Genomic DNA, 25351 nt, shown 5'->3' with positions numbered 1-25351 from the left:
GTAGCCTGCTTGATTGGCACCCCATCCATCACCCTAAACATTCACTCCCTTCACCATCAGCGCACTGTGGCTGCAGTGTGTACCATCCACAGGATGCACTGCAGCAACTCGCCAAGGCTTCTTCGACAGCACCTCACAAACCCGCAACCTCTACCACCTAGAAGAACGAGAGCAGCAGGCACATGGGAACAATACTACCTGCATGTTCCCCTCCAAGTCACACACCATCCCGATTTGGAAATATATCGCCGTTCCTTCATCGTCGCTGGGTCAAAATCCTGGAACGCCCTTCCTAACAGCACTGTGGGAGAACCGTCACCACACGGACTGCAGCGGTTCAAGAAGGCAGCTCACCACCACCTTCTCGAGGGCAATTAGGGATGGGCAATAAATGCTGGTCTCGCCAGCGACGCCCACATCCCATGAACAAATAATAAAAAAAATTTCTACAGTATAGAATGGGTTAAAACTGTCAATTTACTGATGTGCAATGTTGTATGTCTGTCAACTTTATACATATATGCTACAAATTGCATGTTATCATTGGGGAGTCAATATTTGAGTGTAGGATATGCAATGTGAAGGAGCTACTTATTATTGGTCTGGCATCTGGTAGGTATTGAAGCTGTAAAAGTAGCATAATTCTCTTGTACAAATGGTGTATATATAAGCTGCTGTCTGGGTAGTCTAAAGCTCCCACATAATATGGGTTAGTGTGGATTTTTATGTACCTTTTTTTGTTGGGGCTAATGTTGCAGGGGTGTAATTGCTGAAAGTTAGAGTTTTTCAAAATGACTGCTTTGCTACCGCTCTCCCTAGAGTGGGGAGATAGTCAACTTAAAATGTGACTTCAATAGTTACCTTAAAACCTACCTTTTTAGTCATACCTTTTGGTATCCCCACTTAAATTCCTTTGCTTCCTGCATGGTGTCCTCCCCTTGCCATTGTAAGATTATTTTACGAGTACTGTATAAACACAAGTTGTTACATATGTGAAGTGTTATATATTCATTTTATAGTTTCGGTTTTGCAGTTAATATTTTTTAACCACCATTTTGGGTTACTAGCATGAGTTGCATCATCCCTATCCCCACAGGGAGGAAAAGTAACCACTTTTCAGAACATGTACTCTAATACTGTGGTTAATTAAGTAAATCAGACAAAGAAGTAATAATTGAAAGGAACCAAGTTGGCAAAAATACCAAATAGTTTGTTGTGATGCTTTTTGCTACATAGAATGGATGTGGAAAAGGGAAAGATTGAAGACACAGGAGGAAGTGGAGGATCTTATTCTATAAAAACTCAATTCAACTCTGAAGAACAGTGGACAAAGGCACTCAAGTTTATGCTTACCAATTTGAAATGGGGGCTTGCTTGGGTTTCTTCTCAATTCTACAATAGGTGATTATAGACTATTTCCTTATTGAATCTATACTGCTTTTGCTGAACATTGTTTCAAGGCTTAACCCAATGTTATTGCCTGTACAGGGTGATTCACTGTGCTTTTATGTATGCCTTCCTTGAGAAATAAACCACAAAACCATCAAATAGAAGAACTGGCTGGCAGTGGGTTAGACACTAGCCTTTCACCTCTGGACCTAGCTCCAAATATGATGGGATGAAAGTCTCCTCTGGCTGTTGACTATGAGGATCTTATGTGAAATGGGATTGGGTAGTTTTAGTCCAGTTCCTAATGGCATGGGCGTTTAGCACAAAACTGTCCCCAGTTCTGCATAAGTTGGACTTCTCACACAGAGGCCACAGGATGACTGGTGTGAGAAATGGGGGTGGGGGGGGAATGTCACATTCGTGCAGTAGGGGGTGCTGTTCTAACTCAGGCATATTGTTCCAGCAGAGTGGAGCTTTCCTCTGCATCTGACCTGGGAGCACTTGATGCTGACATGGAGTGCCTGAAATGGAAAGAGATCTATTCCCCAGCACTAATGTGTGTGTCTCCTCACCTTGATGAGCACAAAAATGGGAAAAAAAGGCAAAATACCTTGCACCTCTTTTTATTTGTGGTTGAAATGTACACCTAGATCTTGAGGGCGTGATATACTGAATCACCATGTATTGCACCAATGCAATAGATTACTAAATGTCTGAACTGATTGGGGGGAAAAAAGTGTAATTTTATGTTTGCTTTTTCGACAGATGTTAAATGACTATGTAATGATTGAGTTGTGGAGGACTTCAAATCTAACTTTGTTCTCTGCAATGTAACATTTAATGGTGTAAAATTTTGACGGGCAGGTTGACATACATACTCTAGGTTTTTGCTGTGTTAGTCCACAATTTATTGGTGGCTTGGCCTCTAGATCACATTGGATTGAGTTGTGGCGAGATTTCACAAACCATGTATGTTTTGGTGTCGAGACATTGGAATGAAAGTAAATGTTAACTTTGAATGTTAGGTTTTATTGCAAGGCACTGCATTTAAAGTGTAAGCTCATCACTTAACCTGCAGCTGGGCTGGAGTATGTTACATAGTGGGTTGGAGTGATTACGAGAAAATAATAAGGAATTCAGAAAATGTTGTGAACCACAAAAGCAAAGTACAAGCAGTTTGTCATCCAAACCACTGGATGAGATTACTTTCATTATAATTACACCCACACACTTTTAAAAAATAATTATGTGTATATATAGCAGTTTTATTTATAACAAATTAAGTCTGGCGTGTTGTGCTGCTGTTTGTAGAAGATCGAACGGGAAGAATTTTTCTTATACACTGGTGTCATGGCTGACTGTGGGGCAGGATGCTCTATTCAGTAGAGGCATGATGACATCCACATTGAAGGTTTAAATTTACAATGTAATCATTTCCAGCATCTAATCTATAGTGGATTACTGTAAAATAAGTGCTGTTTATAGTCTAAGAATATACTTTTGTGAAATTGAGTATTATTTCTTAGTAAAAGCCTGTCTACTGATCCTGTTAGTCACCTGGTCTAGTTTTGAAATGTTGTAAAACAGCTCCATTTTAAATCACATCACTGAAAAACAATTGAAAACTCTGAAATGGATTTACAAAATTAAGTTACATATAATATAAACTTGAGAGTTTGTCCAAAGCTGTAACACACACTGTGTTTGAATATTGTTTTAACTCAAACTTCTGCAGTTTGATATTCAAACACCTTGACGCTATTCCAAACAATGCTTAGTCTCTACCATAAATCGAGTTGAAGCTTGTGAAACTCAAGCAATTTATGTGGCCAGAATCCCAAATCTGTTAGAGCCCAGCTGTCTTTGTTAAATAATTTGTTCACATGAATGGAGTGGAGTCTTATCGTTGTACTTTGGGGATTGAGAAGCCTGCCATGATCTTTTGAAGACAGAAGACAGTTATGATGTTGCATGACAGAATCTGGGATTTATCCACTCATGATTAAAGTCTTCAGCTACATCACATCATGTAAGAAAGGACAGTGATCTATGTACAATATTGTAACAGTTTTTTTAGCACCAAGCATTTTATGTTACAATGAGATGTATGCTATAGTATGTCCCATAAAATAACATAGAATGTAAGATGAAAAATTCAGGAGCTGAGGTCCAGTGGTTTTAGAGCACAGATAATGTACTAGAGCTTTCATGAGGGTGGTGGTGTATTCTTTAAATGCTAGCAGTTGTAGTAATATACTGCATCTCTGAGTATCAGTAAGTTGATCTCAGTAAGCATTTGCGTTGCTGAAAAAACTGATGGAGGAGCAACTGTTTTATATCAAAAGTTGAGATAACTTTTCACTGTATAATCTTCAATTGGTGCCATTGTGTTGATGAGACTGGAACTTTGGAAATTGCAGTTATGCATTAATGTGCAAATGTTCTCTAAATATCACAGGTATATAAACAGAATTGTATTTAAGTACTACTTGATGCAGTGTATTGCTGTATATTAGTGCACTGATAAAATCTTTTTAAGGTTACTATATGATAAAAGTACTTTGAATTGCTATATATAATAAAAAGTGGCCATAAACTGAAATATTTCTGGACTTAAGTTGTAGAATTAGTATAATTATTTGCATTTGCCTTCTATTTCCTCCAGTGGTTGGCCAGTACTTCAGAAGAATGGTTATAATAAATAACACCTACAGTGTAAGCTTACTGTCACTGAAAATTGTGACGTTTGATGCCATTCAGTACAATTTCAGATTTACTAGTTTCAAGCTCCACTTAAAGATGAGCTGCCTTGATCAACAGCCCCTTTTTGTTCAATGCATATATTGGGCTGAGTTGATTAACATGGCTGCGGATGGCTGCTTAAACTGTCACTATTTATTTTTAACATTGTGAACAAACCCTCCAGCTTGAACCCAGAAACCTGCTCCATGTGATAAGCATTGATGCTATTTCTAGTCGCAGCTACAGTTTTCCCAACCACAACTTAGCAACTAAAAAAAATATAGCTTGAAGAAATAATACTCAAACATGCTATGTAGCTATAATTATGAAGTATAAAACAAAACCAGATTTGCTTGAGCAAATCCTCAATCTATGGGTGCTAACGCCATAATGAGCAAAATCTTCAGTTCTAGCATGAGCTACATGAGTGCTGAGTTGCAGTCTGTTCTCTGCAAGTTATGTATAATTTAAAATTTGCTGTTGTGCATTATGAAATATATAAATGTCATTTTTTAATAAAAGTACTGGAGGGTTCTCAGTTTCTGATCAATGTCTTACCGATGTATGTGGAGCTTCAATCCAAAGCTAAATACATCCTAAAGTATGAAAACATTACACCAGTGTTGCTCCTTTATTAACTTTACTATAAACCAGCTTGTACCACAAAATGCATTAAAACATTGTCAGTCAAAAACCGAGGGGAAAAAAATAACAAAATTAATGTTAAATTTGCAATTTCCCTCTCATCGTCTCCCCCTGCCCGGGTTTCTGAAACTCTTTTCATGTAGCATTGCTTAGAATAAAATATTGTCTTTTTGACTGAGTTTTGGCCATAGCATAATCTGTGGGGTCAGGTTATTATAACCGCTCTGCTTTACGTTATATGACCATTCTGAGCAAGTTAACTGTGTTCGTTGTATTGAAAGTGTTTCAAAACTTAATATATAAGTTGCTTGTGGAAATTTTATATGCTTCAGACAAATGTATAATGTATTCCTCCATTAGTAATTTGGGGTGAGATCAAATGGCTAATAACCATTTCCCCATCATTTACAGTACTTTGAGCAATAATAAAGATTGTTTTTGCCCTTTACATGTATTTCCTCACCTGGAAAAACAACTTATTTTCATATTCCTAAGGAAAATGTATAAAGCATTAAGACAAACCTCCAACTATGAATTTGAATTTAATCATTTAATTAAAAGTATTTGTGAAGTAATGAAGTAGCATGTAAAGTGTCAGGCTATTCAACATCTATGTACATAAGATTACAATTTTTTTCCACAAATTATTTTAAAAACTAATTGTATACCGCACAGATTAGTGATGTGCAATATGAATTTAGAATTTACTAAATCACTACTGACAGTACAGAATCCGCTAACATTGAAACTTATTTCAGATGGTTTGCTCCTGGAAAAATGTGTTTTAGTATTACTTGAGAAAATTCGGAGATGCTTTCTTCTGTTACACCACTAATTGAGGCCAGCTGCTGCACAACCTTTTTTTAAAAAAACACACAAAATTTAGGTTATCTTTGTGCTAGGAAGACAGTTAATATTTGAGATCAAAGGACAAAAATAAATTGGCTAACCGCTTTCTAGTTTGGTATCACTTTTATAATTTATATAATTTGTATTGTTTACTACCTTGAACCATGGTGTATAGTTCAGTATAAATGCACTTGTTCCAATGACCCCGACAGCTAGAAGCATGCAATCTTCCTTTACGGCCAAAAATTTTGCTCTATGATAAAGTAAAATGTTATTTGATTTTGTCTTTGATATAAAGTTTTAAAACAAATATAAGGGAACATTGGACATCTCACACTAAATTTATAGGTGTACTTAATTGTCAACCAGAAGGCTGCCTGCCATTCTAACTTGCTGACTGATGGTGGGTGTTTGTTAACTCTCAAGCAGGGTGCTGAATGCAATGCTGTGCGTGAGCAAGGTGCTTCATTATGGGGGTGAAGGCAACATCTAATCATTTTTTCTCTGTACGTAACAGTAGTTTGAACAGACTTGAGATTTATTTTTTCTTAATTTATTTGTTTATCTGAAAAATAACTTCTACTTAAGGAAATTATATACAAGTAAAGCTTTAATGCAGATATGGACATTGTAAGTTCCATGCAGAAAGCTTATATATTTAAAAAGAACTTTTCATAAAGTAATCCTGACTTTATCCTCCTTTTACCTTTTTGTGTTTCCACAAGAAACCCCCCCCTCCCCCCCCACAGTTTTTGATAGAAAATCTCCATATTCCTGCCCTCTAATTTGTGGTAGTAAACATTTCCAGCATGGATACACCTACAATTATCAACAAAAATGGCATTCCTCAGGTTATTACTATGGTATTATTAAAGTACCTATACTGTCATATGGCTTCTGGTGCTATATCGAAGCCTCACAGGAATAAAGCATTAAAATTGGAAGGCTTTTTAAAAAAAAAATTGAGTAACAAAATGATTGAAGTTGGTGAAGTCAGTGTTTTACACTTGACATGTGACTTATGATCTTATCAGAACTTTTGGATTGAATTAACTGCCTAACTTAGGGTTACACTAAGATGTATTTTTTTGTTGCAGAGCTTAATTGGTTTTAGCTAAGTTTACAGTTTTTTAATGTGAGCTGCAACCATCTTCAATTCTTGTTTACAATTTTGAGTACAAACTAAGATAAATATAACACAAATTAACAGTTTTTTGAAAAGAGACTTTTGAATCTAATGTGACAAATAAAAATACTTGCCTCTGGAGTTCACTAGGGGTAGAATTTTCAATAGCAATTTTTAATAAGTTTTCATAGATGGTGTTTCTCATAAGGTAAACAAATTTCAGCACCTTCAAGGAAATACTGTGTAGATACTTAACTGGAACAGATGGATCATTGTACCCTAAAAAAGTATCATTAAACTGTTCAGAACAATTAAGGGAAATGAACAGACTAAGATTTTTGTAAATGTGGTATTTACACTGATTTTCACACTTGTGTGAACTAATAATGGTGCATATTATGAAGATCCATTCTATTCCTAATTAACACATTTGCATTAACTAACTAATTAAAAGTATCCAACAGACTTTTGTAATCAAAAAAACAAAACCCTGAATTAATTTTATGTTACTGTATGGGTCAATAGATTAAAAACAATTTAGCCTATTTGGTGGGTGGGCAAATGCAGCACTTGGTACAGCACTGAGATATATAGACCAGGAGGGTCACAAGTCTAATCCCCGATCTGTGCTGAACCCAGCCAAGGCAGCAATAGGAACCCGAGAATAGGAGCCAATTAGGGGATACAAAAAATCAGCAAGGGTATCCACATCTGTTTACTAGCTGGTGATCTGCTGTAAAGTTCTCAAATGCACATCAGGTGAGGACAGCATCAGGCAAACCCGTGATATTCTGCTCCCTGGATGAATAGCCTGTTGATGATCACTATATAGAATCACATCAAGAATGGCAACTTGGGTGAGATAGCAGAAGGCTGGTGATATGTATAGAACAATTCAACAGCACTTTCAGGAGATGAAAGGAGATAATTGGAGGAATAAGCACCTTACAATATTTTCAAATGAACAACACTGATTTTCAGTATGATATGCTGTCCAGTTCAAAAGTTATGTTTCAAATGTTATTTAGAACTAGATTTTGATATAAAGCAAACAAGAATGTAATTTGCTAAAAAAAACATTTAGGCTAAACTGTTTCTATTGTTTGAGAATTACTATGTACTTGATTGGCCCCATGGCTGCTGTTGAGCTGCCAGACAGGAATTTAGTAGTAGTAGTATGTACTTTGTACTTTGAATATGCCTTTTTTCAGTCAACGCAAGTATATTTGGTTTCCCAATGGCTCATTTAGTAAAGGTGCTGTGTAACTAAGCCATACAATGTCAGCTTGGCTCAGTTGATAGCATTGTTCCTGAAGTACTATGTTCATTAATTCATATACTGTTAAGACAAAACTGAATTTGCATGCTTATCAGATTCCAGCCACAAAGGTTCAATATTTGGCTATAATAATCTCAATTGTTATTAACTAATGATTACATTTTTCTCACTCACCCATGACTTCTAATAGTATTTCAGTGTGAGTGAAAGGGGAAGGAACATTGACTTGAAAATTGAGAGTTTCAAGGACAAGGAGCTCTGAATCTAGAAAATCTTCCTTTTTATATGAATAACCAAGAGACTGGAGAAATTTCAGGGCCATACTATTATTAACAATCTGGAGAAAGAGAAAGGAAAACATATGTTGCATTCCTGGTTCTAGTGAAACATTAAGATAGAATTTCAATTTTATATAATACCCATGACATTGCACAAAAAAAGTTCTGGTGATACTATACTTTACCTGGTAATGGAATGACATCTTGCTTGCTATTTGAACACAAGACATGATCCGTAGCACAAAATGATCTTGGATTCTAACCTGCAATAGTCTCCAACTATATTTTTGTGTGTTTTTATCAGAACCTGTGCCTGTAGATGAATAGAGTTTTTCAATGTATCGAATCATAAACCTGTAAAATAAAACAAAAAACATGCAGGAACATTGTAGCTGGTCTCCTGATTGACAGTTTTTACAAAAAAAACTGTCAGTGTTCTTGATGATTCTTTTATAAAGGAGTCTGAAATCCAACTATGATAATTATTCAAACCCTTGACTGCTCAATATTTTCCCCCAAATTGCATTATACATTTTCTACTAAAATCAATTCAGGTATCTTTTGGGGGAAAAAAAACTTCTAACAGTCTGTGCTGCCAAACACAGATGGCACCTTAAATGGAAGAATTTGTAAAGTCAAGGGGTACAAACTGACTCTAATGTGACTCCTGTTTTAGTAGTAAGGAAATGATACAGTAACTTTAAAACTACATTAACAAGAAATTTCAATATGGCTTTATATTTGCATCAAATAATGAAATATGAACTTAATCCTTTGAGTAATGTATATCTATAGCTTTTATCAATATGTTTTTAATTATATACCTTCTAAAATAACTACTAAATGAAAATGATTTGTTAGCTGGGAGTGATTACAAGATAGTGATAGCATCAATGATTTCAAATTATATCATAAAACACAAGCGTAGAGTGCAAATGATTTATTGTACTGATGAGAACATAGCAAAAGCCAAGGATGAGAATAGGACATTTGGGCCACTGAAAGTTGTCTCCCTCCAATTCTTGCAGTCTGCGAACCAAATGTCTTTTGCACATCCCTAAAGTAAAATCTCTACTACACTGAACATATCAATAAGATTGCTGCCTTGAGATCACTCCTGTATATGGATTTTGTGGACAAGTTTTTTTTTTGTCTTTCTTTTCCTGGTGGTGGACATCATGGTAGACATTGAGGAAGTTTCATGTAGCTGGCGCATAATATCATTTACACTGAAAAATTAACTATGGACATTATTGCTGCAGGATTACAATGATAATCCACATTTGATTACTGAAAAGTAACACTCATTTAAAATTCTATCTTTATATAATACAGTGGAATCCTATTTATCATAATCAGCATTAATTTTCTTGTGAATTACACTCCAGCACAATAATCAGTGAGTTATAAAACTGATCTTAAATCCAAAATCTAGGTACAATATTTTCTATATCAAAAATGTCCAATTCTGTACCATATAGATCCGCAAGGAAAAATGCAATGAATCTTAGTCACTGACAGGAAAACCTATTTTAAAAGATAGAAGCACTGTATGAAAACCAGGAATACCTCCAACCAAGCAAGAAATTTTACATTTTTTACATTTCTTAGATGAAGCCAAGGCTGAACTGGGTCTGCAGTATCAACAGGAATTAGACTTTGTGGCCCTAAAAGGACAGGCCTTTTAAACACAGCTCCATCTTTGCAGCACAATAATACAGTACATTGTATGTTATATGGTCCGCTGCTGAGAAAATCAACTGAGTATCAAATAAAAAGTGAACTGTATATTCTGCTTTATAATTCTGAGACTGGTCAGTTGGGTTGAAATGGTCTTTTCCAGTCCTATGCATTCTTATACTGCTCTTGTTGTAATGAAACAGTATATCCTCTCGTTATCCATAAACAATGCTACCTAAACTCCACGAGCAGATTATAATTTGATTTACCTTTCCAGTATTTCCACTGCTTGATATCTTGTAACCTGATGAAGCCCCAGTTGCTCACAAAGAAGGAAAACAAATTCTGCAATGCAGAAAAAAAAATGAAAGAGGGGAAGTTAGGGGCAAGTGAAGTTTACACAAAGTTGGCATTAAAACACGACAAACGATCGCATGCCCCACCTATTAATCTTAATTTTTTGAAACTGCCTGCATGCTGGGAGAGATTCAGCAGGTTATTTTCATTCTCTTTCGCTACATCAACCAGAAACTCTTCCAGCATCTCCGGAGAAACGGCACTAAACACCAACTCGGGTGTTTTTTTGGAGCAGGACCGGCTTCCACCTGCTTTTACAATCACGACTTTATTCATGCCCGCACAACTATAGACCTCCCAACCTGAGAGTCAGACTGGCAAAGGTGCGAGGCCTAGTCAAATTTGGGGGGGCGGGCTTTGGGTTGTCACAACCCCTTGGCTTATTCCGTTTGATTCAAAAATATACCAATAAACGAGATACGTGAATGCAAATTAAATATTTCTGGAAAACTGCAATCTTTCTAACTGTCTCTGGAGGGTCAGAAGCAAATGGCGGCACACCACCCGCGTGCTCGCCTTTACCCGCGGGCTCGCGGTCCTGAGCTTCAGCCTCGCGCAGGTACCGTTAACTTTTTGAATCCGGTCGGTCCGTCAGCACTTGGGTTTGACCAACACCGTCCATACCATTAGAGAAAAAAACAACCTGTTCTAAAGTGAAAGAACAAAATGAACTGAGAAAGAACTTGCATTTATATAGCCTCAGGACGTCCCAAAGCGCTTTACAGCCAATGAAGTACTATTTTTTTGAAGTTTTGTAATGTAGGAATGGTGACAGCCAACATGAGCACAGCAAGATCTCACAAACAGTAAATGTGATCATGACTTGATAATCTGTTTTAGTGATGTTGGTTGAGGGATAAATAATAGCCTGGACACCAAGGCAAACTCCCCTGCTCTTCAAGATAGTGCCACGGGATCATTTATCATCACCTTGAGAGGGAAGACAGATCCTCAGTTTAATGTCTCATTTGAGAGACGGCACCTCCAACAGTGCTGCACTCTCAGTTCTGTATTGTGCTGAAGTGTCAGCATGGATTTTGTGCTTAAGCCTCTGGAGTGGGACCATGAAACCTACAAGCTTCTGACTCAGAGGTGTGAGTGCTACCAACTGAGCCACTTGACAACTAATATGAAACCAAGCTCCTGGGTCCATCCATGCCCCCACAGGAGTAACATGTGAGGCAAGAGTACTGCATCTTTCAGTAACGCTGTGATATTATTTGCAACATTTATAAACCCAAACAAAGAAGCAACAAAAAAAATGCTAAAATGGAATTTGACAGCAAAATTAATGTAAGCAATGATGCTAGAATTGTGGCCTGTTTAAAATGTTTATGGCAAGATATGGGATGCTGTGATGGTCATGTGTTTTCTCAAATTTTAATTTCTAATACTTACATCCCTTGTTATCCCCCCCCCCCCCCCCCCCCACCACGTTAGACTTGCTATGGAAGTGATAGTGAATGCTCCAGGAGAGAGAGTATACTGGCACCATCAACCTGATGAAAGCAGCCTATATGGTTTGCTGATGTGAATGGTGCCAGTATTGGCTGGCTTCTTAAAACTTTCTAATGGTCTGAGTGAGGCCAAGACAATTGAGGGTCGGTAGGGAATGAGTTTGTGGGGATTTGCAGATGAGACATATGGAAGGTGGGTGCCTTAAATACTAGATTTTAAAGTGGGCGTTGAGGGGATGGTAGAGAAGAGTGACATCCAATAGGTAGGCTGAATTGTCCCTCAAAAGTGACAAAAATTTCAATCTTTTAAGTGCAGCTAATAATTTTTGACTTTTATCCTAATCAAAACTTTCTTTTTAAAAGGATGAAATCTGTTTAAAATTCAGCTCATCTGTTATCTCTTTTGGTTGTAAGGGTCCTATGTGAAATTAATTTGGGCACTCTCAGCCAAGTTCTTAGTGGGTCTGATTCTACAGCACAAAACTGATTGACTGTCAATGAAAGAAGCTACAAGGATGACTGATGTGGGAAATGGAATTGTCACATTGGTGGTGTAGAAACTTTCCACCTAAATCAAGGGTTTAGCTGCACCATTGAACCCGCATCTTTCTCTAGCTTCTCTCCTATCTCCCCTCATGCCCTCTCTGAGCTTATCTTGAGCATGAGACCCACCTCCTGCTCCCTAGACACTATTCCCACCAAACTGTTGACCTTTGTGGCCCCCATGTTAGCTGATATTGTCAACGGTTCCCTCTCCTCAGGTACTGTCCCCCTCCCCTTCAAATCTGCTGTCATCACCCCCCTCCTCAAAAAACCCACCCTTGACCCCTCTGTCCTTGCAAACTACCGTCCCATCTCCAACCTCCCTTTCCTCTCCAAAGTCCTCGAATGCGTTGTCGCCTTCCAAATTCGTGCCCATCTTTCCCACAACTCCATATTTGAATCCCTCCAATCAGGTTGCCGACCCTGCCACGGTACTGAAACGGCCCTTATCAAAGTCACAAATGACATCCTATGTGACTGTGATCATGGTAAACTAGCCCTCCTCTTCCTTGTCTGCAGCCTTTAACACGGTTGACTACACCATCCTCCTCCAACGCCTCTCCTCCGTCGTCCAGTTGGGTGGGACTGCGCTCGCCTGGTTCCTTTCATATCTATCCAGTTGTAGCCGGAGAATCACCAGCAATGGCTTCTCTTCCCACTCCCGCACTGTTACCCCTGGAGTCCCCCAAGGTTCTATCCTTGGCCCCCTCCTATTCCTCATCTACATGCTGCCCCTCAGCGACATCATCTGAAAACACAACATCAGATTCCACATGTACGCTGACGACACCCAGCTCCACCTCACCACCACCTCTCTCGACCCCTCCACTGTTTCTCATTTGTCACACTGCTTTTCTGACATCCAGTACTGGATGAGCAAAAATTTCCTCCAACTAAATATTGGGAAGACCGAAGCCATTGTCTTTGGTCCCCACCACAAACTCAGTTCCCTAATCACCAACTCCATCCCTCTCCCTGGCCACTGTCTGAGGCTGAACCAGACCATTCGCAACCTTGGTGTCCTATTTAACCCTGAGATGAGCTTCTGACCACATATCCGTTTCATCACCAAGACCGCCTACTTCCACCTCAGTAACATCACCCATCTCCACCCCTGCGTCAGTTCATCTGCTGTTGAAACCCTCATCTATGCCTTTGTTAACTCTAGACTGGACTATTCCAATACTCTCCTGGCTGGCCTCCCATCTTCCATCCTCCATAAACTTGAGCTCATCCAAAACTCTGCTGTCCGTATCCTAAATCTCACCAAGTCCCGTTCGCCAATCACCCCTGTGCTCACTGACCTACATTGGCTCCTGATCTGGGAACGCCTCGAATTTAAAATTCTCATCCTTGTTTTCAAATCCTTCCATGGCCTCGCCCCTCCCTATCTCTGTAACCTCCTCCAGCCCTACAACCCTCCGAGATCTCTGCACTCCTTCAATTCTTGCCTGTTGCACATCCCCGATTTTAATTGCTCTACCATTGGCTGTGCCTTCAGCTGCCTAGGCCCTAAGCTCTGGAATTCCCTCCCTAAACCTCTCCGCCTCTCTACCTGTCTCTTCTCCTTTAAGATGCTCCTTAAAACCTACCTCTTTGACCATGCTTTTGGTCACCGGTCCTAGTACCCCTTATGTGGCTCGGTGTCAAATTTTGTTTAATAATGCTCCTGTGAAGTGCCTTGGGATGTTTTACTACGTTAAAGGTGCTATATAAATGAAAGTAGCTGTCGTTGTTGTATAATGAGTTTTATCATGCAGCTGAACAGCTGAACTAACCTGAATGGCAAGTGGTTAATGATGATATTGTACAAAGGGTGGGAAGGACTGGTTTTTATTCACCGATGGCTATCTTCCCTTGTTTCTTATTTGCCTTTTTATATAGTCTGACTTCAGCACTCAGCTTTTGATGTTCTTTACTATAAGTCCCATCTGAAAAGCCACAAGAATATCTGTGTTCCACGTTTTATAGTCCTGTAGTGCCACCAAGTGGTTAAAGATCACAGGCAAAGTCAATGAGTTTGTGGTTTAACTTACTCAATAACAATAACTTTTATGGCACCTTTAATACAGAAAAATGTCCCAAGACGCTTCACAAAAGCATAATCAAAAAAATAAAGCTGAACGAAGAAGATATTAGTAGGGGTGACCAAAACCTTGGTCAAAGAGGTACATTTTAAGGAAAGTCTTAAAAGAAGAGAGAGAGAGGTGGAGAGCCAGAGGGGTTTAGCCTTTGCACCACATCCATGATCTTTGAAATCTCCTTGCCAATATTATTGATTTAAATGCTTGTCACTCTTATTAATTTTGCAGCATAGGTATATGATACACTGAAAGAGTTTCTCTTCATTTGGCTAGTTGTAGCATCTATATTCTGGAACCATGCAGAACGCTTCTTAATTATATTACCATTACCTGTCAAGAAGTACAGTTCCCCATTCTCTCTAGAACTGTGATCATCATGGTTTAGGTAAATGGACAGCCACTCACTTGTTAGCAGGCTTGGTGAGATCTATGCCAATCAGTTTTTTATTATTAAGCTTGAGGAACAACATCTCATCTTTCTACTAGGCACTTTACAGCCTTCTGGCTTGAGTTTACCATCTTTAGACCTTAATCAATGCTCCTGCTTTGTCTTGGACAGCAGGTCCTGGTAATGAAGGATGGCTGCACCAGAGCCACTGGGAGTGGAAGCAATGTGGGCTGGCGCTTGGGGTGGGATCCTCTATCGGTACATAGCCAGCGGGGTAGTCCACACCCCTGGGGTCCATCTGCTATTATTTCGCCACATTCCTGGGCCACGGGAGCCTTCTCCTTTTGCCAGATTTTCCTTTCCTCCCCTTCTGCTATTCTGTTGTAACCGTTTACACCTCCTGCGAACTCATCTTTTGTTCTATACTTACCTCATTATCTTCTTCTTTTGCATTGTACCATCATCACTTTTGTCATTTAGTCACTCCTGCCCTCCACACTATTACAGACCTCTCCCTTTTGTTCCTTTCCTGCCCGCCTTTTCCCTAGCTCTGTACTTGCTTAAAAGCTGTTCATGTCTAACATCTTACAGTTTTGATGAAAGGTCATTGACCTGAAACGTTAACTCTGTTTGTCTTTCCACAGATTCTGTCTGACCTGCTGAGTACTTTGAGCATTTTCTGTTTTTATTTCTGGTATTAAAGCTTTCTCTATAAACAGAGAAATCTCATACAGATAGCACTGTGCTTTTCACTGTGCCCTCAAAACAGAATACTGATTTTAGTTACAGAGACTCATGGAATGGATTGATCAGTGAACTACAACACTTTCAATGCATTAGTATTGATGGCCAACAAACTTATGATAATCTAATGACAAATTATAAAATAACCTTCATATTTTGGAATTGAAGACCGAGAGACAAATAGATATTTTAGTAAGGTTTTGTTACATTACAAAAATGACCACACTTCAAAAGTACTTCATTGACTGTTAAGCGCTTTGGGACATCCTGAGGTCATAAAAGGCGCTATATAAATGCAAGTTCTTTCTTTAAGGTTGGAAAAAATAGAGAGAAACGGAGAGGGGGAAGGAGAGAATCAATAAATACACATTGATTCACATAAATATTGATTCTCTCCCTTTCCCCTTCCCTTCACTCTTTTTTACTAACCTTACTAAAATGTCTGTTTGTCTTTTAGTCTTCAGTTCTGATGAAACATCAGTAACCTGTTTTTTCTCGATGTGGAGATGCCGGTGATGGACTGGGGTTGACAATTGTAAACAATTTTACAACACCAAGTTATAGTCCAGCAATTTTATTTTAAATTCACAAGCTTTCGGAGGCTTCCTCCTTCCTCAGGTGAACGTTGTTGGAAATGAAATCCTCGAAATGAAATCGCATTTATAAATCACAGAACAATGCTTGGTGATTACAGACAGTTTTTTCAACTGCCCGTTGCCAAGGCAATCAGTGTGCAGACAGACAGGTGTTACCTACAAGGTCTCCGAATATACAAATCACCAAATAAAAAACAAAAAAAAAGAGATAGAGAGGTAGAAACATAGAAAAGACAGCAACTGACCCGTTATATTAAAAACAGATAACATTTGTTCGCTGGTGGGGTAACGTGTAGCGTGACATGAACCCAAGATCCCGGTTGAGGCCGTCCTCATGGGTGCGGAACTTGGCTATCAATTTCTGCTCGACGATTTTGCGTTGTCGTGTGTCTCGAAGGCCGCCTTGGAGTACACTTACCCGAAGGTCGGTGGCTGAATGTCCTCGACTGCTGAAGTGTTCCCCGACTGGGAGGGAACCCTCCTGTTTGGTGATTGTTGCGCGGTGTCCGTTCATCCGTTGTCGCAGCGTCTGCATGGTCTCGCCAATGTACCATGCTCTGGGGCATCCTTTCCTGCAACGTATGAGGTAGACAACGTTGGCCGAGTCACAGGAGTATGAACCATGCACCTGGTGGGTGGTGTCCTCTCGTGTGATGGTGGTATCTGTGTCGATGATCTGGCATGTCTTGCAGAGGTTACCGTGGCAGGGTTGTGTGGTGTCGTGGACGCTGTTCTCTTGAAAGCTAGGTAATTTGCTGCGAACGATGGTCTGTTTGAGGTTAGGTGGCTGTTTAAAGGCGAGTAGTGGAGGTGTGGGGATGGCCATAGCGAGGTGTTCGTCGTCATTGATGACATGTTGAAGGCTGCGGAGAACATGGCGTAGTTTCTCCGCTCCGGGGAAGTACTGGACGACAAAGGGTACTCTGTTGGTTGTGTCCCGTGTTAGTCTCCTGAGGAGGTCTATGCGATTTTTCGCTGTGGCCCGTCGGAACTGTTGATCGATGAGTCGAGCGTCATATCCCGTTCTTACTAGGGCGTCTTTCAGCGTCTGTAGGTGTCCATCGCGTTCCTCCTCGTCTGAGCAGACCCTGTGTATTCGCAGGGCCTGTCCATAGGGGATGGCCTCTTTGATGTGGTTAGGGTGGAAGCTGGAAAAGTGGAGCATCGTGAGGTTGTCCGTCAAGTTCACCATGGACTACTCCTCAGAATCAGTTTCTTTCTTGGACACACGAATCTCCATCAAAGATGGGCACCTCAGCACCTCACTCTACCGCAAGCCCACGGACAACCTCACGATGCTCCACTTTTCCAGCAGTCGAGGACATTCAGCCACCGACCTTCGGGTAAGTGTACTCCAAGGCGGCCTTCGAGACACACGACAACGCAAAATCGTCGAGCAGAAATTGATAGCCAAGTTCCGCACCCATGAGGACGGCCTCAACCGGGATCTTGGGTTCATGTCACGCTACACGTTACCCCACCAGCGAACAAATGTTATCTGTTTTTAATATAACGGGTCAGTTGCTGTCTTTTCTATGTTTCTACCTCTCTATCTCTTTTTTTTTGTTTTTTATTTGGTGATTTGTATATTCGGAGACCTTGTAGGTAACACCTGTCTGTCTGCACACTGATTGCCTTGGCAACGGGCAGTTGAAAAAACTGTCTGTAATCACCAAACATTGTTCTGTGATTTATAAATGCGATTTCATTTCGAGGATTTCATTTCCAACAACGTTCACCTGAGGAAGGAGGAAGCCTCCGAAAGCTTGTGAATTTAAAATAAAATTGCTGGACTATAACTTGGTGTTGTAAAATTGTTTACAACTGTTTTTTCTCTTTACAGGTGACCTGCTGCGTTTTCCAGCATTTGCTGTTTTTGTTTCAGATTTCCAGCGTTAACATATTTTTCTTTTTATAGTAGAATAGTTTATAGCATACCAGTCAAGTATAAACAACATTCTAATAGTAAATTTAATCATAGTGCCCAACAAAATGGAGTGACAGTGTTGGCTTTGGCAGTATTTCCTTCAAACGGAGTGTGACAGTTGGGATATCTGGTACAAGGAACGGTCTTAAAGTGTAGAGGCACAATTATTAAGGTTTTCAATTAATTTTCATCAGTAGCAAAGAACACAGAACTCCAAATATGATTCAGTCACCACCAGTCACTATTCACTATACACCAGTCACCATTCCTGATCGTTTTAGACTTTGTAGAGTCAGAACTCTGACTCAAAGCAAAATACTGCGGATGCTGGAAATCTGAAATAAAGACTGATACAGGTCAAACAGCATCCGTGGAGATAGAAACAGAGTTAACGTTCCAGGTCGATGCCCTTTCATCAGAACTCTGACTGCTTTTATTTTGCAAACATCTATTTAAAAGATAAATGATTTTTGGTGATATTTCATTCCGCAGTTACTGAAATAAACCAGTGTAATTTCCCCGTATCTGGTTTCATTTCGTGCCTGAATAGATATTTTTCTTCTTAATACGATTATTTCGAAAATAAGGGACTAGAACAAACCGCGTTGCTGTTTTGATGTGCCTTCTTCAGTTTCCGTAGTTGACCTTCCGCAGGGCATTCACGGTGGTGGTTTAGAAAAATGGCGGAAAGGAATTCAGAAGGAGCACCGGAGTTTGCCAAACGCCTAGACCCGAAGAAGGACAATCTGACTAAAGAACAGATTGAGTTCATGCGGAAAGTAGAGCTGGCTCAGTGGCAAAAAAACCTGCAGAAACGGCGCGGGAGGAATGTGTTCACAGGCTTAGCTATCGGGGCCATCGCCTTGGGCATCTGTATCCTTGTAACATGTTTAATGCTTTGGTGGAGATGAGCATATAAATTTAGATATTTAGCTTGGGCATCATTATAGATACAGTCGCTTCACTTGACTAACAGGCTAGTTTGTGTGAAAGACCAAATCATGTTTTTACGGCAATTTCATGCTAACGCACGTATTCATGCACCAGCAAGTGAAAATGATGTGTCTAAAGTTTTCTTATTATTTAGGATGTATAATCTTCATATGCTCGACTTCCCTTGGTGGTATTGAAAACTGGTGCTTTTAGATATCAACGTCGTCTGCTGTCAACATTGCGACATCTATGATTAAGGAATAGGGAGACAGATTATAAACTCATAATTCAGTTCAATTGCTATCTGCTCTAGCGAATGCCAGTTACGAATTTAATACTTGCAGATGTATACCCTGGACATGTGAAAGGAAAACGAATCCATAAGTAAACTATAGATAGTATAGAACCAGCTAAAGCTGAACAGAATGTAGAGTGATAGTAGACTGAGCACTCAACAAGTTACTGTGGAGCAGCAATTAACAAAGTGAATAGAATGCTGATTGCATATTCTTGAATATTGCAAAATAAGTATAGGTTGGAGGATGTCATGCTAAAACTATATAGTGCCATGACTTTGTCCAATTTTGATTACTAAGACCCAAGAGAAATATTCCAGCCACGGAAATAGTGCAGAGAAGTTCCACAAGCCTGATCCCTCCTATCTGAGGATTGTTTTATCAAAAAAGACTTGAAAAACTGGGGTTGCTTAGCCCTTAATAGAAGTTAATAAGAAATCTGGATTACTATTTTGAATTGGTGAGCTGTGAAGAGCAGTGGAGTGCAGAGGCAAGCTGAGTGTGGAGTTTAGCATCAGTGGGAATTTAGCTTTGAGATGAAGTTGGCTAAAATTTATATTTGAGGGTTTAAATCACTAAATTGGCTTTAAGAACGTAAGAAATAGGAGCAGAAGTAGGCCATAGGGCCTCTCGAGCCTGCTACGCCATTCAATCAGATTCTGGCTGATCTTTGACCTCAACTCCACTGTCCTGCCCAATCCCTATATCCCTTGATTCCCCTAGAGTCCAAAAATCTCTCCATCTCAGCCTTGAATATATTCAATGACTCAGCACCCACAGCCCTCTGGGGTAGAGAATTCCAAAGATTCACAACCCTCTGTGAAGAAATTCCTCCTCATCTCAGTCTTAAATGGCTGGCCCCATATCCTGTGATTATGCCCCCTAGTTCTAGACACTAGCCAGGGGAAACAATCTCTCAGCATCTACCCTGTGAAGTCCCCTCAGAATCTTATATGTTTCAATGAGATTGCCTCTCATTCCTTTAAACTCCAGAGAGTATAGGCCTATTCTACTCAACCTCTCTTCATAAGACAACCCTCTCATCCCAGGAATTAATCTTTAAACCTTCGTTGCACCACCTCTAAGGAAAGTATATCCTTCCTTAGATAAGGAGACCAAAACTATATGCTGTACACCAGGTGATGTCCCACCAAAGCCCTGTACAACTGAAGTAAGACTACCTTGCTCTTGTACTCCAGCCCCCTTGCAATAAAGGTCAACATGCCATTTGCTTTCCTAATTGCCTGCTGTTGTACCAGCATACTAACTTTTTGTGTTTCTTGTATGAGGACACCCAAGTCTCTCTCAACACCAACATTTAATAGTTTAAAAAATATTCTGTTTTTCTATTCTTCCTACCAAAGTGAATAACCTCACATTTTCCCCACATTATACTCCATCTGCCACCTTCTTGCCCATTCACTTAACCTGTCTATATCCCTTTGCAGACTCTTTGTATCCTCACAGCTTACTTTTCCACCTAGCTTGTATCATCAGCAAATTTGGATACATTACACTTAATTTTATTTAACTCATAAGAGAAAATAGTTTTAGTTTAGTATGGGGGTGACAGCTGTAGCCCGTGATGTGGAAGGTCCTCAATACTTAGTGAATTCAGGATGACCATGTGTGGGAATTGTCCCCAACTGCTTGCACTCAAGACCAAAGCTCTGAGGAGCAGCTGGGAACACCCTGTTACATATGGGAAGCTGAAGAATTTCTGGAGGTGGTCACTCTGCAATCAGAGCAGGTTAATGAGGAAGAGCAGTGGGTGACTATCAGTCAGGGTACTAAGAGGGCCAGGAAGCAATCCCTTTAGACTGTTGAATTTACAACAATTATTCAGTACTGAAAGCTTGACAATAACATCAATCCAGAGGAGGACAACCACTAGCAACATTCTTGCATTGAGAAGCAAGTGGTTGCCAAGATGGGAGTGGGGGTGGTGAAGGGCAAGTGATAAGCAGACATAATAGGAGATTCTATGGTCAGGGAAATAGACAGGTTCTTTTGTAACCGCAACCAAGAGACACGAATGATTTGTTGCCTCACAAGTGCAAGTGCAAGAGCAAGGGAAAGAGTGGAAAGAATGCAAAAGATTGTGGAGAGGGAAGAGGAATGGTCAGAAATTGTTGAACCATGACCAAAGATGCTGCAAAGGGAATTTCAGGAATTAGCTAATAGATTAAAAAGCAGGTACTCAAGGTAGTAATCTCAGGATTATTCTTGATGCCACATACTAGTCAGTATAGAAATGGTAAGGGAGATAAATATGTGGCTAAAGAGATGATCAGTGGTATAAGATACTGGGACATTGGGACCAATTCTGGGATAGGAGTGTCTTGTACAGGATGGCAGGGCTTCACCTGAACAGGGCTGGGACTGATGGCCTTGCTAGGAGAATACCAAGTGCTGTGGGAGGGAAAGTTTAAACTATTAAGGCAGGGAGGAAAGAAAAAGACAGACAACGATGCAGGAAGAAAATAAAAAAGGGCAAAGGGTGTAGAAAAAGGTAAAACAGGAAGCAATAAAAAGGGTCAGAGGCAGGAGGGGTTGAAAAGAGCAAGATTGTTTGACTGAGAGGCAGATTTGAATTTTCTGTATATAAATGCACAAAGTATTCTGAATAATATTGGTGAGTTAGAGGCACAAATTGCATCTGCAGTATGAATACAGCACGACGGGGGGGGCTAAACATTCTTGGTTATAAAATATTCAGGAGGGGTTTGCAGTATTAATGGAAGATTCATTTACAACACTAGAATGTAAGATGATATAGGGTACAGTGAAAAAGCTGAACATGTTTGGTTAGAGTTAAGGAATATGAAGAAAGCTGTTACTCTATTGGGAGTTTATCATAACTGGTAAATAGTGAAAAGGAGATAGAGGAAGTGCAATGTAAATAATTTAGAGAAAAATACAGAAATGACAGAGCTATAATCATGAGTGACTTTAATTATCCAAAAATAGACTATTGTATTGTAAGTGGCAAGTAAGTGGAGGTGTTCCCACAATGTGTCCAGGACTGCTTTCTGGGTCAATATATTTTTAGTATGAGGAAGGTGATAGAGCTGGATCTAGTCCCAGGAAATGAAATGGGGCAAGAAGGTAAGGGAACGTTTAGGAAACAGCAATCATATGGGTTTGCTATAAAAATTAAAGAGTGGTAATAATGACTGGAGAAAAAAATCAAATTTAGATGAAATAAAAGAGCACTAGTCCAGATAAACTGGAAAGAAAAATTTGCAGATAAGACAGTGGGCAAATAAGGGGAAACTTTCAAACTGGAGATGGTTAGGGTACAAACTTAACATATTCCCAGAAGAAGTAAAGGGAGTGCATCAGAAATTGGAGATCCTCGGATGTTTTTGGAAATTAAAATTAACATGAGATTTAAAAAAGAGAATAAGACAAATCTAGGGTTAATAATAAAAAAGAAAATCAAGTGGAGTATGGAAAATATAGACGGGAAGCAAAATATTAGCAAGGCTAGGGGTATGAAGAAAGACTGACAGGGAGCATAAAAGAAGAGTTAAGGATTGTATGAAGGGCTAATTAGAGGTGAAAAACAAATCTCTTGGAGAATGAAAGAAAGGTGGAGATACTAAAAGAGTATTTTGTTTCGGTTTTCACAGTTGAATGATATTGTGGGGTTGAAAGAGTACAAGAGGAGAATGTGGAGCAATTAGATAGAATAACTACAGATAAAGAAGTAGTACTGAAAAGTTGGTGGAAGTCATAAGTAGAAAAAGCACCAGGCCCTAACGGCGTGCGTCTTAGAATTTTGAGGGAAGTCAGTGAGGTCATAGCTATGACTACAATCCTTCAAATGTACTTGGATATGGTATTTGTGCCAGAGAACTGGGGGATCAAATTAATACTCATTGAAAGCTGTATTAATTTGAGGATAGCTAGCGTAGATTTGTAAAAGGCAAGTCATGTCTGACAAATTTAATGGAGTCTTTTGAGGAAATAATAGTGTATTAAAGGAAGTTGTACAAGACATTAGTAAGGCCACACTTGGAATACTATGTACAGTTCTGGTCACCCTATTATAGAAAGGATATTATTAAACTAGAAAGAGTGCAGAAAAGATTTACTAGGATGCTACTGGGACTTGATGGTTTGACTTATAGGGAGAGGTTGGATAGACTGAGACTTTTTTCCCTGGAGAGTAGGAGGTTTAGGGGTGATCTTATAGAAGTCTATAAAATAATGAGGGGCATAGATAAGGTAGTCAAAATCTTTTCCCAAAGGTCGGGGAGTCTATAACGAGGGGGCATAGATTTAAGGTGAGAGGGGAGAGATACAAAAGGGTCCAGAGGGGCAATTTTTTCACTCAAAGGGTGGTGAGTGTCTGGAACGAGCTGCCAGAGGCAGTAGTAGAGGCGGGTACAATTTTGTCTTTTAAAAAGCATTTGGACAGTTACATGGGTAAGATGGGTATAGAGGGATATGGGCCAAGTGCAGGCAATTGGGACTAGCTTAGTGGTATAAACTGGGCGACATGGACATGTTGGACCGAAGGGCCTGTTTCCATGTTGTAAACTTCTATGATTCTATGATTCTATAAATGCAATAGATGTGTATTTGAATTATTCAAAAGGTGTTTAAGTTGCTACATAGAAGGTCTGCTGATAAAATTAAATTATACATTAAAGGATGTGGCAGCAAGAGTAGGAAGTTAGCTATAGAATAGAAAAGAGAGTAGTGCTTAATGAAAGTTCTGTGGACTGGCAGGATATAAACAGTGTTGTCTGCTGGTGGTTAGTGTTAGAACCATTGTTCGTGTATTTGTGTGTGTTTTTTATATATATATATACTCCGGTATAGGGGCACAATATCAATTTGCAGATAAGAATAAAAATAGGGAGCATGGTTAACTGAAGAGGACTGTGTATAACTTCAGGGGACATATACGGGTTAGTAGATGTTAGATGAAATTTAATGCAGAGAAAAGTGAGGTGAATTATTTTGAGGGGTAAAATGAGCATTTAAAAAAATATATAGATAGGAACATAGAGTATAAAAGCAAAGAGGTAACGCTAAACCTAATTTGTGAACCTGATTAATGAAGTAATAGAGATTTAAGGCGTGGTGCAACAGGTTATTTTCATACATTTGACTTTTTAAGACAGTTCAACATGGTTCAACAGTAGTGGTGGATTTTTTAGTTATTTCAAAAATTGGTTTACAACGTCAATGCTGAAGATTTTGAGCATATTTGTTCAGATGTATGAATGTTTCCTTAATAATCTCTCTAGATGGATACACATTTTTTTCAGTGTCACAGGAACGATTTTTGGATGATTTGGAAGAAGAAGCAAAAGGTGTTCGAGCAAGTGGTGGTTCCAAGACTTCAGTAAACTGAAACACTTGGTTTATACAATTTGTGTATCGCTTTTTTCTCAGCAGATTTGCGACTGATCGAACTGAACAATTGTGCAGCCAACATGTAATAAAAAAAGAAAATTTAAACATCTTGGATCAAAATGTGCATTTTTCAGAGTGCACAATGGCTTTAATTTTCTGCCTGTCACTGTCTGCCTTGATCTAGGAATAATTTTGTAGCTGTGCAGCTGAAAGGTATGTTTTGCTAAATCCATGTCTTGAGATACCAGCTGTATGTAAGGCAAAATTGAATGTATGCATTTGATGCACTATCAATAAAACTTGGAACTTTGATTATAATTTTTCAATTAATAACCATATCTAAGATTTGAAAAGAATTGTACAAAATCATGGTTTAGTATTTCATGTCTCATTAATTCCATAGCCTTGAAATTAAAGTCCATATTATAAAATAAATCTTCATAAAGTTGTGAAACCTAACATGATTTGGGGCATATTGAGAGTTCCTTGTGATAAAAACGTTGCTGATATTGTACAGATATTTAAATAGGGGAAGCGGAAACCTTAGTGGATCCTGTTTTCAAAAGCCATGACTATAGGAACAATCTTTGCATTTTATGGTAGGATACTCAGATCAATTTTAGTCATTCCATCTCGCCTTTTGCATTTGAAGCTACTGTTCATAG

The 25351-nt window shown here is 39.2% G+C and overlaps 3 protein-coding genes across 3 annotated transcripts in view; 2 read left to right on the top strand and 1 right to left on the bottom strand.

Moving 5' to 3' along the window:
* becn1 (beclin 1, autophagy related) overlaps nt 1-5224 on the top strand; it is a 29288-nt gene extending 24064 nt beyond the window's left edge. The window contains exon 12 of the mRNA XM_067968907.1: nt 1237-5224. Coding sequence (XP_067825008.1) covers nt 1237-1405 — 169 coding nt within the window. The 3' untranslated portion in view covers nt 1406-5224. The remainder of the gene's footprint in view (nt 1-1236) is intronic.
* On the bottom strand, nt 5222-18752 carry cntd1 (cyclin N-terminal domain containing 1). The gene is made up of 8 exons (XM_067969158.1): nt 18686-18752; nt 10258-10333; nt 8494-8662; nt 8205-8367; nt 6886-7030; nt 5782-5878; nt 5571-5633; nt 5222-5266 (listed from the first exon to the last, which is right to left on the bottom strand). Exons 1-8 carry the CDS (start codon nt 18741-18743, stop codon nt 5222-5224), a joined length of 816 nt encoding a protein of 271 aa, XP_067825259.1. The 5' UTR covers nt 18744-18752.
* Nucleotides 18739-24998, top strand: coa3a (cytochrome C oxidase assembly factor 3a). The gene is made up of 2 exons (XM_067968909.1): nt 18739-18957; nt 24578-24998. The coding sequence occupies exons 1-2, from the start codon at nt 18765-18767 to the stop codon at nt 24682-24684; spliced, it is 300 nt and encodes a 99-aa protein (XP_067825010.1). The 5' UTR covers nt 18739-18764; the 3' UTR covers nt 24685-24998.
* The last annotated feature ends 353 nt before the right edge of the window (nt 24999-25351 follow it).

This window comes from Heptranchias perlo, chromosome 30 (genome assembly GCF_035084215.1).
Source record: "Heptranchias perlo isolate sHepPer1 chromosome 30, sHepPer1.hap1, whole genome shotgun sequence".
Classification (NCBI taxonomy): domain Eukaryota; kingdom Metazoa; phylum Chordata; class Chondrichthyes; order Hexanchiformes; family Hexanchidae; genus Heptranchias; species Heptranchias perlo.
Note: the sequence above shows the minus strand (reverse complement) of the source record. Positions and strands in the feature narration are given on the sequence as shown.

Bases quoted from the DNA above. Each gene is read 5' to 3' on its own strand.
- cntd1 (XM_067969158.1), bottom strand. From the start codon at position 18,743: ATGCCCTGCGGAAGGTCAACTACGGAAACTGAAGAAGGCACATCAAAA. The intron at 8,663-10,257 runs GTAAATCAAATT...TTTATTTTACAG, and splicing joins GCAGTGGAAATACTGGAAAG to GTTTATGATTCGATACATTG. The intron at 7,031-8,204 runs GTGAGTGAGAAA...ATACTTTTTTAG, and splicing joins AATACTATTAGAAGTCATGG to GGTACAATGATCCATCTGTT.
- coa3a (XM_067968909.1), top strand. From the start codon at position 18,765: ATGGCGGAAAGGAATTCAGAAGGAGCACCGGAGTTTGCCAAACGCCTA. The intron at 18,958-24,577 runs GTATCCTTGTAA...TAATCTCTCTAG, and splicing joins GGCCATCGCCTTGGGCATCT to ATGGATACACATTTTTTTCA.